Below are 15,457 nucleotides of genomic sequence, written 5' to 3' on the forward strand. Positions count from 1 at the left end.
ATTGTGGTAAAGAGAAGGTCAGCAGTAAGATAAAGGAAGACCAGTTAGGGGACCCATTACAACAGGTGAGAGAAAAGAGGATATGGGACAACATGTGTGGAGTGTGATAAGGAATACATGGGATTTAAATAAAGTATCTCCAAGGGAAATTTGAGAATAGAGTTGAGGCTAGCATAATTTGTAGTCAGGAATCAAAGTTTCATGCCTTTGTCTGACAGCAGCTAGCTGCTCCAGAGGAGGAATGCTCAAGGAGAAAGCCAAAATCACATAAGGTTACAGTTTAGCTTAGCAGGGTAGGAACTGATTAGTAAACCAAGGAAGCGAAAGACAGTTATCTGATTTGCAGACCATAAGGAGAGAGTAGCAGGGGAGGGCAGTACAGAGTTAACAGGAAGAGCGAGGAGAGAATAAAAGCCAAAGGCTTAGAATAAGGGGAAAAAACAAGGTAGGAGAGAAGTAAGGGAGTAATAGAACAAAAGGGCAGGAAACAGAATGTCCAAAGCAATATACGGGATGTGGAACAGTTTCAAGTTATGATAAGATCTAAGGTATGAGTGTCTTAATGGGCAGATGACACTGAAGGGAAATAAAAATGGGAGGAGCTGAGGAAATAAAAATGATGGTGGCAGTAGAATATGAACTCATACCTCTGTATTCCTAGTGCTTACCAGGTAAGCAGGTGCTTAATAAAGGTTTATAGAATTGAACTGACAGGACTCTATTCTTATCCATTCCCTCAAGCACAGGATTATACAAATATTTAGTCTTTATGAATTCCATTAAGTTAAAATGCAGTGGTCTTCATATTCCTTTTACTTTTTAATAGCTACATTCTCATCCCCACTGCCTTTCACTTGAGGACTCTGAACCATGAAACATTCAACTAATGGTGCTTGGCAAATCAGACATAATTTTTATACAACTAAATCTATCTACCTATCTATCAATGAATTAATCTATCTATCTATCCAACTACAATTTACTAACAACCAGCAGAGGAAATTTTCTGCTCTGTTGTCTTCATAAAAGGTCAAGAACACTGTTCTCAAAGCAGTATATTCAGTTCTGGGGGAAAAAAAATTGTACTTTTGATTTTTAAAATACCCTGGCAATCATATAACACCAAATGGTAAAACTGCAAGAAGGTGACTATTAAAATTAAAGAAATCTCTGTAAATCAAAACCATTGAATTATCTGAATAGCACACTAACACTATGTAGTACTCAGTTACTATATAAAAATCAAAAGTACAAGCTGAAATCATCCATACATTAAATACCTCTCCAGTCAGGTCCATCATCACAAAAAGAAGTGCTTTAAGGAAAGTCTGCTGGTTCTGGAGGACCCAGATGAGAGGTAGTCGTTCCATGAGGAATTTAATAGACACCACACCCCCTAGTTTTGCATACCAAGCTTGTTCATAACAGCAAGCACACAAACGTTCCACAATGTAAGAAAAGAGTGGGAGCTGGCAAGCCTAAAAACAGAAAACAGCACAAATAAATGTTCCGCACCAGTTTGCTAAATATTTAGGAAACATTTAACATCTTTCCAAATGCACAAAATCAGAAGGGGAATAAACTCCCCAAATAAACAGCATACTTACCCTTTCCTTTGAGCCCAGGATGATACTTGCTACATCAAATATCACGGCTAGAGCTACCTCCCCGATTTTACAAAGCTCCTTCTCCTCATATGCCATACAAATGGCTATTGCATCAATAAGCACCAAAGGATCCATTCCCTTTGACCCATTTTCTTCACTGTGAAACATGGCTGTGCTGGGTTGACTTCCCACCTGATAGCACTGCAGCAAAAAAGGACCTAGAGTTGTAAGGAGGCGGCAGAGAACAGAGATAAAGATTAATCAATTTTTCAAAAAATCAAAGTGACCAAAATAAAACCCAACAGAATTCTACTGCTTTTATAAAAATAGACATCTACATAGCATTTTCCACATTTTTAATCTCACGAGAGTTTCTGAAAAAACACAGGAGGAAGGTCCTTGAGACATTTTTAAATTCCACATGAAGAACCTAAGACTCTGCAATGTTAAAGTGATACTGTTCATTGTCATATAGCGAGCAAAGATCAAAGATAAGATTACAACTTGGGTCTTACTTACTACAAGCCCAGTATCACTCTATCATGCTACTACCCCCCTTTTACTTGTCTAAATACCTATCATGATCCTGAAAACTCTACAACTCTGAAATTATAGTTATGAGAATTCAAGATAGGCACTTTGAAGTCTAATTCTTTTAAACTGTGTAACAAAACTTACATACAAACCACATGTCTCAACTGTTTTTCATTATACAGCATGCGACTTTCATCTCAATCAAAGTTAAATTACATTTTTCATAACAATCCTTAAATGGTCAATGAAAGATAGTAGCTACAAAAATTAAGAGCTACATAATGAAAATGACTAATTTCTATATTTGGGTCTTTTCTGTCTCTCACACACATACACACCACTTATCACTATCATAGAAAGCACCATATTCAGTTATGATGAACACCAACACTTACTAGACAAGTGCTAAAAACACCCACTATCAAGCGTCTCCAATGTACTCAGCATGGTGCCAGGTAGTACTATAGAGGATGGCTTTTTCTGACCAGACCTGTCTTCAGTGAAGACAACTCCTAAGGAAGCACTTTCTCTATTGATACAGACTGGCACTTTCTCTGCAACCTATTAACTTAGAAAGTTGCCAGAAGCACTGAAACGTTAACTTACCTGGCATCATACAACCCATACATGTCAGGACTGGAATTCAAGTTTTTCTGACCAACTTGCAAGCCATTTCTGTATTATCTCTGCCAGTGGTGTCAAACTCAAATAGAAACAGGGTCCCAAAAAGGTACATAAGGATCCCTGAAAGCCACGAGTTGACTTAGAAAACCACGGTCATTATATTGTATTTTTGCTTATTTTGTTAAATATTTCCCAACTACATTTCAATCTCATTCTGGCCACCCTATGTTTTGACACCTCTGCCATAATACCACACTGCAGGGCAAGAGTTCCCAACCTGGGGTAAATGCACCCCCAAGGAGTAAAGGAAAAACGCCAAGGAGGCCCAGGGAACATTGGTAAATAACTATATTATTCTACTGAAAGATCCCGAAAAGTGGAAGTGTAAATGAAAAATTGCTATGTATCAAATAAAATTTTCTGTATAAAAAAATAAGTCATTTTATTTCCTACGTACACATGCATGGTAAATGCTCATTCCTATTCTTTCATATCAATTGGGGGCATGGGAATATTTACTGTAAGCCCGATTGTAGGGGATAACACCTCAAACACAGTCAATGCCAGAAATAAGTTTGCAATCTAGTTATGGAGATCAAGTTAATATAAACGAAACAATTGTGTGGTACTAAACACAACTACAGAAGAGTTCACAGAAGGAAGGAATCATTTATATGGGTTTGCAAAACTAAAACTGGACCTTTTAATATAGACAGAATTTGAACTGGTTCAGAGAGGGTATAAACATCAGGCAGGATAGAAACAAAGATAGTAAGGCAAGAATGAGTATTGTATTTTCGGGGAATGGTGAAAAGATTAGCCCTGCACAAGCAGACACTGTAAGTGGTGAGCACTGCTCAGTAAGTAGGTACCTATGAGATACTTGAGTGTATTAATGCCACACTTCAAAAGAAAGACAACAAATAAGTAAGTTTTCATACTTTATCAGTGTTCTCACAATTATTCGACTCGTTTCTACAAGCAGCCAGATCCACTGGAGAGGTTCCTTAAAGTGCAAGGGTGTCGCAGCACACTTGCAGGGGCCAGGTTGGGGAATGGGGAAAAGCATGATTTTTTTTTAAAGACTTGACATATCACAGTCCCCCAGTCAATAAATGGTCAGAGGCTATGAAGAGGCATTAATCAAATCTACCTATAATCATGGAAAAAAAATCCTCTAATTCACTAATGCAAATGAAAATACCTCACATCTATCAGATTGGCTAATAGGACAGAAAAGGAAAATGACACATGTTGGAAGGTATGTTGAAAAATTGGGACACTAATACACTAATGATGGATTTATGAATTAATCCAGCCCTTCTAGAGAGAAATTCTGAATTATGCCCAAAGAACTATAAAACTGTGCATACCCTTCAACCCAGCAATACCACTCCTAGGTCTTTATGCCAAAGAGATTTTTTTTTTAAAAAGGAAGAGAAAAAGTATCTGTACAAAAATATTTACAGCCGCTCTTTTTGTGATGGCCAAGAACTGGAAATTGAAGGTATACCCATCAACTGAGGAATGGCTGAACAATTTGTGGTATATGATTATGACAGAATACTATAGTGCTATAAGAAATGACAAGCAGGATGCTTTCGGAAAAACCTGGAAAGAGCTTTCAGAAAAACCTGGAAAGACCTGCAGGAACTGATACAAAGTGAAGGAAGCAGAACCACGGGAGCACTGTACACAGTAACAGCAATATTGTATGATTATCAACTGTAAATAACTTGGCTATTCCCAGCAATACAAACATATAAGACAATTCCAAAGGACTTATAATGAAAAATGCTATTTGCCTCCAAAGAAGGAACTAATGGAGTCTGAATGTAGATAGAGGCATAGTATATTTTATTTTTTTGTGAGTTTTTAAAAGGTCTGTTTTGTTTCATAACATGAATAATGTGGAAATGTTTTGTATGACTGACCACACACGCATAACCTATACTGAATTGCTCGCTCTGTGAGGGAGGGGATGGGGAGAAAAGAAAGGAAAGAATCTAGAACCCCTTTTTTTCCAAAAGAATATTAAAAATTGTTTTTATGTTTAATTGGAAAAAAAATGAAATATTTTTTAGAAGACCTGACATATCAGTAATATTACTGAAGTGCCAATTATTGTATAGCTAAAGTTTAAGAATAGCCTAAAAAAAGATTCAACTACAACTTACAGTAAATTCAAGTGAATTTAACATACTGTACTTACCACACTGCTGGGCTACTGCTACCATGGTATAGTGACGAATTAAGCTGGCTACAAAGGGCAGAGCACTAGGTCGAAGATCCTTGATGACAGCGGACATGAATGCCCCAGTTAATGCTTGTTCAAAAGTTTTACGTGCTGGGGTATCTTGTGCTTTGTATCGATGTGAAATGATTATACTGGGTATGGACTTCTCTGTAAAGCTAAAAGACAAAATTACATCTATTGTGAGAACCCTGGACAACTGTGCTGGCAATTCAACCATGACCACTACAGGCTTCATTTACAACCTGCAACCACTTCCTTCCTTCTTCTTAAGCCCGGACTCAACTCACTTACTCCACTTTAACTTTAGCAGATCCTAGTCTCAAACATGATAAGATGGTTCAATTTCACCACAAACATTTAGTCACCAATTGAAAAGAGAATGAACATATTTCAAAGAATACATATGCATTCAACAAAATAGCAATCACACAATGGTATTTTGAATATTTTTATAATTATTTTCTATTTTAAGAGAAGAGATATTTGTCTTTTATCTGTGAGGACTACAATGCTATTAAACAAGTCAAACTCCAAACATCAGATAACAAAATTTTGAACAATGCTCAAGAAAGATCCAATATACATACTTATGTTACAAAATGAACCCCCCCAAAATTTCATGCTATAGTAATAAGAAAATCACACCAAAAGAAGAAATAATTACAGAAACATGTTTTATGAGATTCTTCAAAATTCTAAAAGGTATGAAATAGGCTTCTGAAACTAAAAAATATTCAGCTCAGCATAAAAAAATTAGGGATTTTAATATAAAAGTGATACATTCATTTTCTGTGTATGTTTCCTTCCTCTTCCTCATCCTTTCTGGATACTATTCCCACCATTTGTTCACAGCTTATACCACCCTGCAGGCATGGTGAAAACTTAAAACTAAAAAAATTCTACCAAGGTTGGAAGTGCACTTTTAAACTTCAGTTGTTACATGCTGCTATTATAGAACTAGCAATCTTTTTAATTAATTACTATGAGAAGAAATGTATTATTCAGTAGATAATAACTAAATAAATATAAATAAGTCTATTAATTTAAAAATTTCTCCATGATGTGTTTAAAAGAAAATTAAATGATAGTAGGATTATGATAAGATAATAAAATCACACTGTTTAAAAATCAACAACTATTTCTTTCATGCTAAAAGGATGTATATACTATTAAGCAACAACATACAGTGGACCCTTATAGAGAATTCTTATCTGTAAAGCGGGTTCTTCCTAGATCTCACACAAAAGGATTCAGTTACCAAAGAGATCATTTTATAATTTAATGTGCTCTCAGTCATAAGGTAGTTCTATGGAATGAACTCTAAGGGCATGTTACAGCAAGGTTCCACTGTATCACATCTTTCTATTTTAAAATTCTAAAATGGGAGCGGCTAGGTGGTGCAGTGAATAGAGCACTGGCCCTGAAGTCAAGAGGACCTGAACTCAAATCCAGCCTCAGACACTTAATGCTTACTAGCCATGTGGTCTCGGACAAGTCACTTAACCCCAACTGCCCTGCCATTCAGGATGCTTCACATAATTATTAATGGAGTCTATGATTACATTAACTGTTTTTGGCAGTCACATATTTGGCTCATAATAAGCTTTTATTCCATAAAGTAGTAATTGGTTGTCCAGCCAGCCAGTGTGTCAAGAGTACATAGGCAGGGGAGGTGGCACAGTAAATAGAGCACCGGCCCTGGGGTCAGGAAGAACTGAGTTCAAATACAGCCTCAGACACTTAACACTTAACTAGCCATGTGACCTTGGGGAAGTCACTTTACCCCAATTGCCCTGCCCTCTCCCCTCCAAAAAATAAAAAAAAAAGTACATATAGGCAGAAGACAATCTGTTGATGGCATCATTTACCTGTCATCTAAGCTTGAAATGTCAGTGTTATCTCTGACTCCTTGCTGTTATGATACTGTCTGACTGACAGCTTCATGTGTTACTAGGTAAAAAAGGTCACTTTCTAAATCTGAAGTTTTGTTCAATATCAGATTAGGAAATAACCCCCAAGATGTCCTCTCTGTCCCTAATTGCTAAAGAAAGTTTTATGTATCACTCCACCTGATAGACTGATATTACCAACATACTTTGGATGTGCAAGGAGCTGATATAAGGCATGTTTATTATCATCCAAATTCATCATGGCCACCAAGAAGCATTTTATTACTTCCCATGCTTGTCTCCGATAGTATGGTTCTGTGTTTGCACTTTTAAGGCAGTCCAAAGCAGTTTCAATGGCCTACAATAAAAAAATAACCAGGCTTTAGACACACACACATATGTGTGTGTACATAAATATAAATACATATATATATATGATATTGAAGAGTACATTACTAAAAGCTTTACAATACTCAAAAGCTTGATAACATACACCTAAAGGAGCAACCAAGTTCAATATATAACAATAAATAAAGCATCATCAAATGAAACCTGTAGAGAAAATTTATTAAAGAGGAAAATATAAGATAAGAAATTTCATTGTTTGGCTGATTATAAAATGAAATTCAATCATTTGTGCCTAAATAGTTAATGAGATTATGCAATTCAAATGCCCTCTGAAGGGCTCTTGTTATAGAGAAATTAATATTTTTCCCCTTTGGAAAAAAAAGATTTTTTTATGTTAGATGATTAACTGTATGCTCTCAACACCTATCATCACCTATCATATCACCTGTCATCACCTCATCAAAATCCCAATGAAAAGAACAGTGAGTTTTATTTAAGACCAGTGAAATGGAACTTTTCTTGCTAAGGATTAAAAGGAAAGATGAATTTCTTATGCTTTTATTATATTTCCAATTTAAAATTTTTTTTACCAACTATGAACTGTAATGCAAATGGAGGATGCTTTTACCTATTAATCATATCTAGAAAAGTTAACACAAATGGCTCTTACTGAAGCACACTGTGAATTTAGGATTCCTGAACATTTTACCAAATTAGGAATATTAGCAAATTATTACATATTCCTTATCAATGTTTGAATTTATAAGGGTTTTTTTTTTGTCTTTTTGGAGGGGGGAAAGGCAGGGCAATTGGGGTTAAATGACTTGCCCGAGGTCACACAGTATAAGTTATTTTTTAAAGTGCTTTCCAGCAAGTATTGATTTTTAATTAGTATATGATAAAAAATAAATGTTTCAAGAATGAGAATTAGTGATAGATTTTGATAAATATATCCCAGGGTCCTGAGAACACAATCACCCAAAATGGGCAAACACAAAAAAAAATTTAAGAAAGAATTAAGGGCAACATCAACATGAGAATGTATTGTGAAACGCTGAATGTGATTAAAATAGAGAAGCATGAACAGTGAAATAAGCAAAATCACATAAAAGTGCTATATGCCATGTAAACAGAAAGAACAAAAGAAATGATGCTATGAAATTATAATGACCAATTTATCCCCTACATCTTTGCAGAGGTTGGAAATAACTACCTGGGAGCCCTGGAAGTGAATATTGCATAAAATACTGTATACTAACTATAATCTATCTATACACACACACACACACACACACACACGTTAGTTTTGCTGAACTTTTCCATCATCCTTTTTCATTTTTATTATAAGGGATGACTTTTTAGGAGAGATTAGTGTGATTCTGTCAGAGACCAAAGTGAAGCAAAAAACAAAAGACATACATAAATTTTGTTATTTTTTTTTTAAAGCAAACCACCTACCAGTGTTCTATCTCAAGTTATAAGTCTCACTTCATCCCTACCTCATATGTACATCCATAAAATATCTGAAGTTCTAACACTTTTAATTTTAAGAAACCTTAAGTACCCATAAAAACATTCAACTTTACCTTTTCCATTGGAAGCTGAATGGATGCTTTACAATCTGAAAATTCTACTGTGATACTAGGCCCCTGAATTTCAGTTACAACATACTGAAGCTTTTGAGATTCCTTTAACATTTTTCTGTTACTGCCACCAAATTTACCAAGTACCCTGTAGGCCACATGAGAAATGCTGTCTGCAGGGTTCCGTAAGGTACGCCACAAAGCCTAAAATCAAAGAAATATTTTTAAACACAAGAAGTTTTCAAATGTCATCACAATGTTATACATCTTTAAATACATGTTCCAATTCACAAAATTTTCCACAAGTTTAACAAGATTTGGGAAAAAAGCTGAGAAGTAAACCAAAGATCACTACATTTCTCAATTTAGTCTTTTAAATAAATCTGTTTCCTTGTCAATTATTGGCCTATAGTTATGTTCTTAGATTGAATGTATTACTTTCCTCCATGAATGGGACCATGCAAGATTCTAACAGCTCTTATACCTCTTGGTTTAAGCTATTTTTTAATTAGATCAATGACAAAAGGCAGGAAGTAGTTTTAATTTTAGATACTAGGGATCTGAAACAAGTTAATAAGCAAAGTGATGAAGTATCTGCTGAAATGTTCCTGTTTTATTATTTGTATTGTTAACATCAACAATTCATATTTACATAACATATGACAACAGAAAACAGATCTAAAGTCTTGTAATAAACAGGATGATAACCTCATTTTACCGTTGAAGAAAATGAGGCTCAGAAATTTTAAGTGCTCAAAATCACAAGACTAGTAGATAGCAGGGCCTGTATTTAAGCTCAGGTCTCCTGACTCCCGAGCTTTCCAAAATATCATGCTGCCTTTCTATTGCTCAGTCCCTTCCACTATTCTTCTACCATGGAAAAGATAATATCTCCACTTTCCACTTCTTCAAGTAAGTAATGGGTTATTATTTACATGTCTAAGTCATTTGGAATTTCTGAAGCCTCATAGAGTAAAAATAAGAAGACTTGACTTTAACTCTATCCTTTTGGTGCTGTGAATATAAAATAGGACAATTAAATCAATTTCCATATGATTTTCAATTACCAACCTATTACAATGCATAATACACGTGAAAACTTATAAAATATGCATTAGATGAAGGGTGCTATATAGTCGTTCTTCACATACTAGAGAAATCCAAAAAAGTAAGCTGAAAATCACAACATCTACTCTAAACAGAGCCAAATACAATGGTTTGGCAGCATAACAAAATATTTAAGTTTCAAAATGAAAATAACAGATACAAGAACTTCATGTTACCTGCATGAGTTCAGCCCGCACTGGCTGAATATGATCATATAGAAAGTCTGGCTGGAGATTATCTACACATAATTCAAGAGTTCGAAGGCCTTGGCTAACCAATGTTTGGGATCCATTAAGAGCAGATACTAAGGGATCCATTAACATTGGTAGATATGGAAGAAGAGAGCTCAGTCGAACTGGTACAGTAAGACATAGTTCCACAAATAAATCTTTCATGTGTTGCTTGTGGAGGCCACTTTGTAACATATTAAGTCCTAAAAAGGGGAAAAATTTTTAAAGTAAAATTAACTAATTTATTTTGTTAATAATAATAATAGCTTGAATTTATATAGCACTTAAAAGTTTTCGAAACAATTTACCAATACTATCTCATATCTTCACAACAACCCTGAGAAATAGTATTCTAATTTTATAGATGAAGAAATGGAGGTAAACAAAGATTAAAGAACTTTCTCAAGGTCACACAACTAGTAATGTTTCTCTAAAGTTAAATTTGAACTCAGGTCTTCTTAATTTCAGGTTCAGCACTTTCTATGTATGAAGGCATCAACTTATAGTTCATTAACATTTAACATGATTAAGTGCTTTAAGTATAGGTGCATGAAGGAGTGAGTAAGAAAGGTATGTAAGAAGACTGGGCTCACTAAAAAAAAGTGGATAGCTGGTCACAGGATTTTCTATAAGTTTTTGGCTGTTTATTGTGAAAAACATTGTATGTGATGCTCTTTTGAGATAAGGTGGGGAGAGAAGCAAAAGAAAGAGAAAACAATGAAAAGCTATCTAAACTTCCTAAACTAGGAAATGCAAAAAAAAGTAATTTTTCAAAATACAACCAGTTCATACAGAGCAAATCATAAGCACACCAAAACCTCCTACATGTATTCATTATGTAAACCTCAGTTAAACATATACATACAGGGCTTTCTATTGGTTAGTAAATAATACTTAACTACAACTGCAAAGCAGTTTATTTTCTTTATTTCTCGTTTTGATTATCCCTTTCCATCTAGGTTGTGTTTTCTCTGGTCTAGTATTAAAAACCAGAAAATGTAAGGCTCAAAAATGCAAGCAATATCTCATCAGGGAAATCAGGACCACTCCCACCACTCCCAACCCCACCCACCCCCATCATCAGTTCTTACATAATCCTGAAAACAGCCACAATTTATTTCAGCTGCCTCACCTTACAGCCCCCATGCCCTTAAAGTGTTAAATGACCCTCTACAACTGGGAGGACTTCTCAGTCACACAGAGATGAGTACCTGCCAAAAGGGGCAGGGAGCCAATCTGTGACTTCATTGGAATAGGAAAACCTTTGGGTGAGAAAACTCCTGAAAGTAATAAAGAATAGTGACCTCTCTATAACTGAGTCAAATTCCTTAAAACCAAAAGAGGTCAACATTTTCTCTGCAACATCACAGAGAATTGCCTGGATCACTGAAATGCTAAGTGATTTGCCCCATGTGTCAGAGGAAGGACTTAAACCCCGGTATTCCTAGCTTCTAGGCCCATTCTCTATCCACTGTACTACAAAAAAAAAAAAAAAAAAGGAATTAAATGTTGGATTGAAAAAAAGATTAAAGAACAAGCAAAATGGTTATTCTGACCTTGCAACAAGTTTGGTAAAAGAGGCAAGAATTCCTGATAAAGAAGATCATGGCTACCCCCACCAATGGAACGAAATAATGCGCGAAGGAGCAGGAAATAGTTGTAGGGCTCCTTGGCCGTCTGTGCGAGTTCCATAGAGCTGTTCACAATCTTGTGCAAATGTGGCTAAGAGATTTGAAGAAAAGGTCAATAAACAGACAATAAAGAGAAAGGTCAACATATGGCAATATCTTTAAATCATCATTATCAACATCACTCCAGACTCAAAGGTTCCATATAATCCAATAAGGGCAAAAGCTAATTTTAATAGATTTGTACCAAATACACATAGCAATGCCCAGGGGTGAGGGTGAGAAGGGGGGTGTGCCAGAGAGAAGTTAGTTGCCATCATTACCTAAGTTGGACCTAAATGTATTTCAATTTATGAAAAAATGACTACAGTATTGATCCAAGTATGTATTTCATCTCAAAGTTAGCCAATATAAAGTCCAAACATGGTCTATGATCTATTTTTCCTTAAAACCAAAAGAGGTCAACAATTTTTCTGCAACACCACAGAGAATTGCCTGGGACACTGAAATGCTAAGTGACTTGCCTCATGTGTCAGAGGAGGAGCTTAATATTAATAAAACAGAGAATATTTATGTGTGATTTTTTTTTCCTTTCAAAGAAATTACAATCATGAAACAGTCCCTGGTCTTCATTTTTCCTGACATCTGAAAGTCATATATACTCTGCCTCATTAAGTCTCTTATCAATCACTTCAAATTTTCAACTGAATGCCCTATATCATCAATTTATAATTTTATTACTGGACTGATCCTTAGAAGTTATCAAGTCCAACTATCTCATTTTCAGTTGAAGAAATTGAGAAGCAGGGAAGTTAACTGACTTTCCCAAGAACTCCTAAGTCCTACTTTATTTATCCTTTTGATTGATTCATAAGTGTAGTACAGCAAAAAGGAATCACAAAATGTGTATTCTCTTAATCCTTTCCTTCAGTATCAAGGTCCTCAGTGTTAAATTTTGAACCATAATTTGAACAAACTGTTTTAAAACAATTATCCTTTGATTTCATGAAGATATAAGTAAAAATTAGGCCAACATATTTTGATGTCACTTTCATTTAATTTAAAAACAAAAACAAAGATTTAAATCCACAATCTCTGGGGTAGAGATTAGCTAGTAACAAAACCAAAGGCACTGTAATCTAGGTAAAAAATTCAAGATACACAGTGTAGTCCTAGTTCTTTCTTTCTTTTTTTTTTCATAAGCAATTGGGGTTAAGTAACTTGCTCAAGGTTACACGGCCAGTTATTTCTGGGTGTGGTGCTGAGTATCTGAGCCCGGATTTGATCCAGGTCATCCCAACACTGGAGGTGGTGCTCTTACTCACTGAGCCACCTGGCCGTCCCTAAGCAATTGGGGTTAAGTAACTTGCTCAAGGTTACATGGCCAGGTGTTTCTGGGTGGGTGCTAAGTGTCTGAGCCCGGATTTGATCCCAGGTCATCCCGACTCTGGGGCCAGTGCTCTTACTCACTGTGCTACCTGGCCAATTCTTTCTTAAATAACTAAATTCTAGGCCTATTTGGTAGTGCTACCTTACTCACAGGGTGCTATGAAGAGCTGTGAGAAATTTTTTAGAATGTATGTGTATAGGTATGCATGTATATATACATGTATATGAAAGCACTCTGAATGACTGATGAATTTTTCCCAAAAAATCTGTTTCTAAATTTAAAATATATTTTTCCTCTATATTTGGACTTGTGATTTCATCAGTGTAAGGAACCCTGGTGGGGAAAGGAAAGTCCCTCTACCACAGATCTACAACCATCTAACTTATCTCAGGGAGCTGCCAAAGGCACTGTATCATGTAACTTCTGTTACGTGACTTGTTCACAGCCACATAGTAAAAATGAATCAGGAGCAAGACTCGAATCTAAGATTTCCTAAGGAAAGCTTTCCAGTCACTATATCACCTGACTCTCCAATGTAAAGTGTTACTATTTATTACTAAAACTATAGTGGGAAACCACTATAGTGGATTAATTAGCCTGCACCTCCTAAAAAAACCATTTCTGTGCAGAAGCCTTAGAAGTTTTTTGCCCCATAGTACCAGTAGAGATATTTATTACTCACCTACGTTTAGAGTGCAACAAGTTTAAAGTTTCAAATTATTTTCTGTAACAACCTACACAACAAAGGTCACAGATAAAAGGAATGTATTTTCTACAGTCAATCAAATATGAGTGCCTACTATATTCAGGACACTAAAAATCTCACAAGGTTTCAAACTCTTTCAAACATATTTCATTTGCCTTCTATTTACCTTTGGACACAAAGTATTACAGCCTTGGTACAAAAATTCAAGCTGTTAATCTTTGAACACTTCAATAAAAATACAAAGAATATTTTTATGCTTTATGCCCATAAGTAAGTTGTCATTCTTGTATAATACAGAGCTTTACTTCTCTGTTAGACCACAGGTTTCCCTATGAGAAAATGTTTCTCTTTGAACACAGCAGATGATACTATCTGACCTTAAATATATTTTCCCACAAAAGGAGAAAATATATTTTAAAGATGCTTTTGTTATGCCTCACATATTGAATCCTCCAAAACATAACTGGTCACTTACTTACATGCTACAAAAGAGACATTCACCTACAAATGTAGCCTAAGCACAGATCTGAACATTAAGCCTTCAAATTTCTTCCATTTTAATTCATACAAGATTGTTCACATTCTGAACTTGTAAATGAGGAGAACATTATAAGGCATCATGGCACAGTGAAGAAAACGTCACCAGCTTTGTGGTCACAGAGTCCCAGGTTCAAGTACTGCATCTAACATCCTGTGTGACCACAATCAAGTTACTTAATTTCTTAAGGTCCCCAGAGAACTCTCCAAGTTTATAAATTACAGATGAGCTGCCAACCTACGTGGAGGAAGGAGTTTCAACCACAAGAGTCCTCACAATGATGAAATCGAGGGTGAGACTAAAACCAAAATGGTACATTAAGTATTTTATAGCTGGCTTTTATTATACAAGAATATTTATTAACTTAAGGAATTCTTTTCAAATGTCAAGAAACAGTAGCTTCAGGAAGTTTTCCAATAGTGAATTATTTTAATAATCAATTGTGTGTTCAAGTGCCATTAAGTCAAAATAAGCTTTACCTTCAGCATTTGTTCATTTTCAGCTGCAAAGAGAGAAACTGAGCCAAATACCAACTTGAACAGCTTGAGATACAGATTGGAGAGTTCTACATTAGAGCCCATTTCTGGCAGTCGATCAAGGAGATACTCCACAAGAATTGTAGCAAACAGAGCAGAGGTGGTAGGATTAGCCAAGAAAGAATTGGCAACAATCTGTAAAAACAAGAAATTCAGATAACAAAAATAATTCCTTTCCAAAAGAGATTGCAAGATAAGGTAATTAGCTTAAATAAATCAATGCCATATTGGGGCTCATAAAATTAATTACCTATCAAAGAAGAAGAATGAAACATTTCTACAAAGAATGAAGTATTTCTGCAACATTAAAAGAAATGTTTCAGGCATTTACTTTATGTAAGCTTAAATCCCACCCCAAAATCATTCAACATCAGAACACTAACAGAAGATATGAGCTTAAAATCATCTGTTGCTTTTCAAGTACATTATTTTCTTTCCTTTTTTTTTTGCTTTTTTTTGGGGGGGAGGGGGAAGGGAAGC

The 15,457-nt window shown here is 35.4% G+C and overlaps 1 protein-coding gene across 6 annotated transcripts in view; it reads right to left on the reverse strand.

Moving 5' to 3' along the window:
* The window catches only part of TRRAP (transformation/transcription domain associated protein), a 175,007-nt gene that overhangs the window by 134,209 nt on the left and 25,341 nt on the right, over window positions 1-15,457 (reverse strand). For 4 of the 6 annotated variants that reach the window (XM_069084881.1, XM_069084880.1, XM_069084877.1 and 1 more), the window contains exons 18-25: window positions 14,921-15,112; window positions 11,736-11,901; window positions 10,126-10,382; window positions 8,846-9,046; window positions 7,118-7,269; window positions 4,978-5,177; window positions 1,608-1,825; window positions 1,272-1,478 (exon numbers count right to left, since the gene is read on the reverse strand). In XM_069084881.1, the coding sequence (XP_068940982.1) occupies window positions 1,272-1,478; window positions 1,608-1,825; window positions 4,978-5,177; window positions 7,118-7,269; window positions 8,846-9,046; window positions 10,126-10,382; window positions 11,736-11,901; window positions 14,921-15,112 (1,593 nt within the window). The remainder of the gene's footprint in view (window positions 1-1,271; window positions 1,479-1,607; window positions 1,826-4,977; window positions 5,178-7,117; window positions 7,270-8,845; window positions 9,047-10,125; window positions 10,383-11,735; window positions 11,902-14,920; window positions 15,113-15,457) is intronic. The other 2 variants (XM_069084882.1, XM_069084879.1) reach the window with 1 other exon arrangement.

Source organism: Petaurus breviceps, unplaced genomic scaffold (genome assembly GCF_028583685.1).
Source record: "Petaurus breviceps papuanus isolate PSGF00001 unplaced genomic scaffold, PetGlider_PUasm1.0 175, whole genome shotgun sequence".
NCBI classification, from domain to species: Eukaryota; Metazoa; Chordata; class Mammalia; order Diprotodontia; family Petauridae; genus Petaurus; species Petaurus breviceps.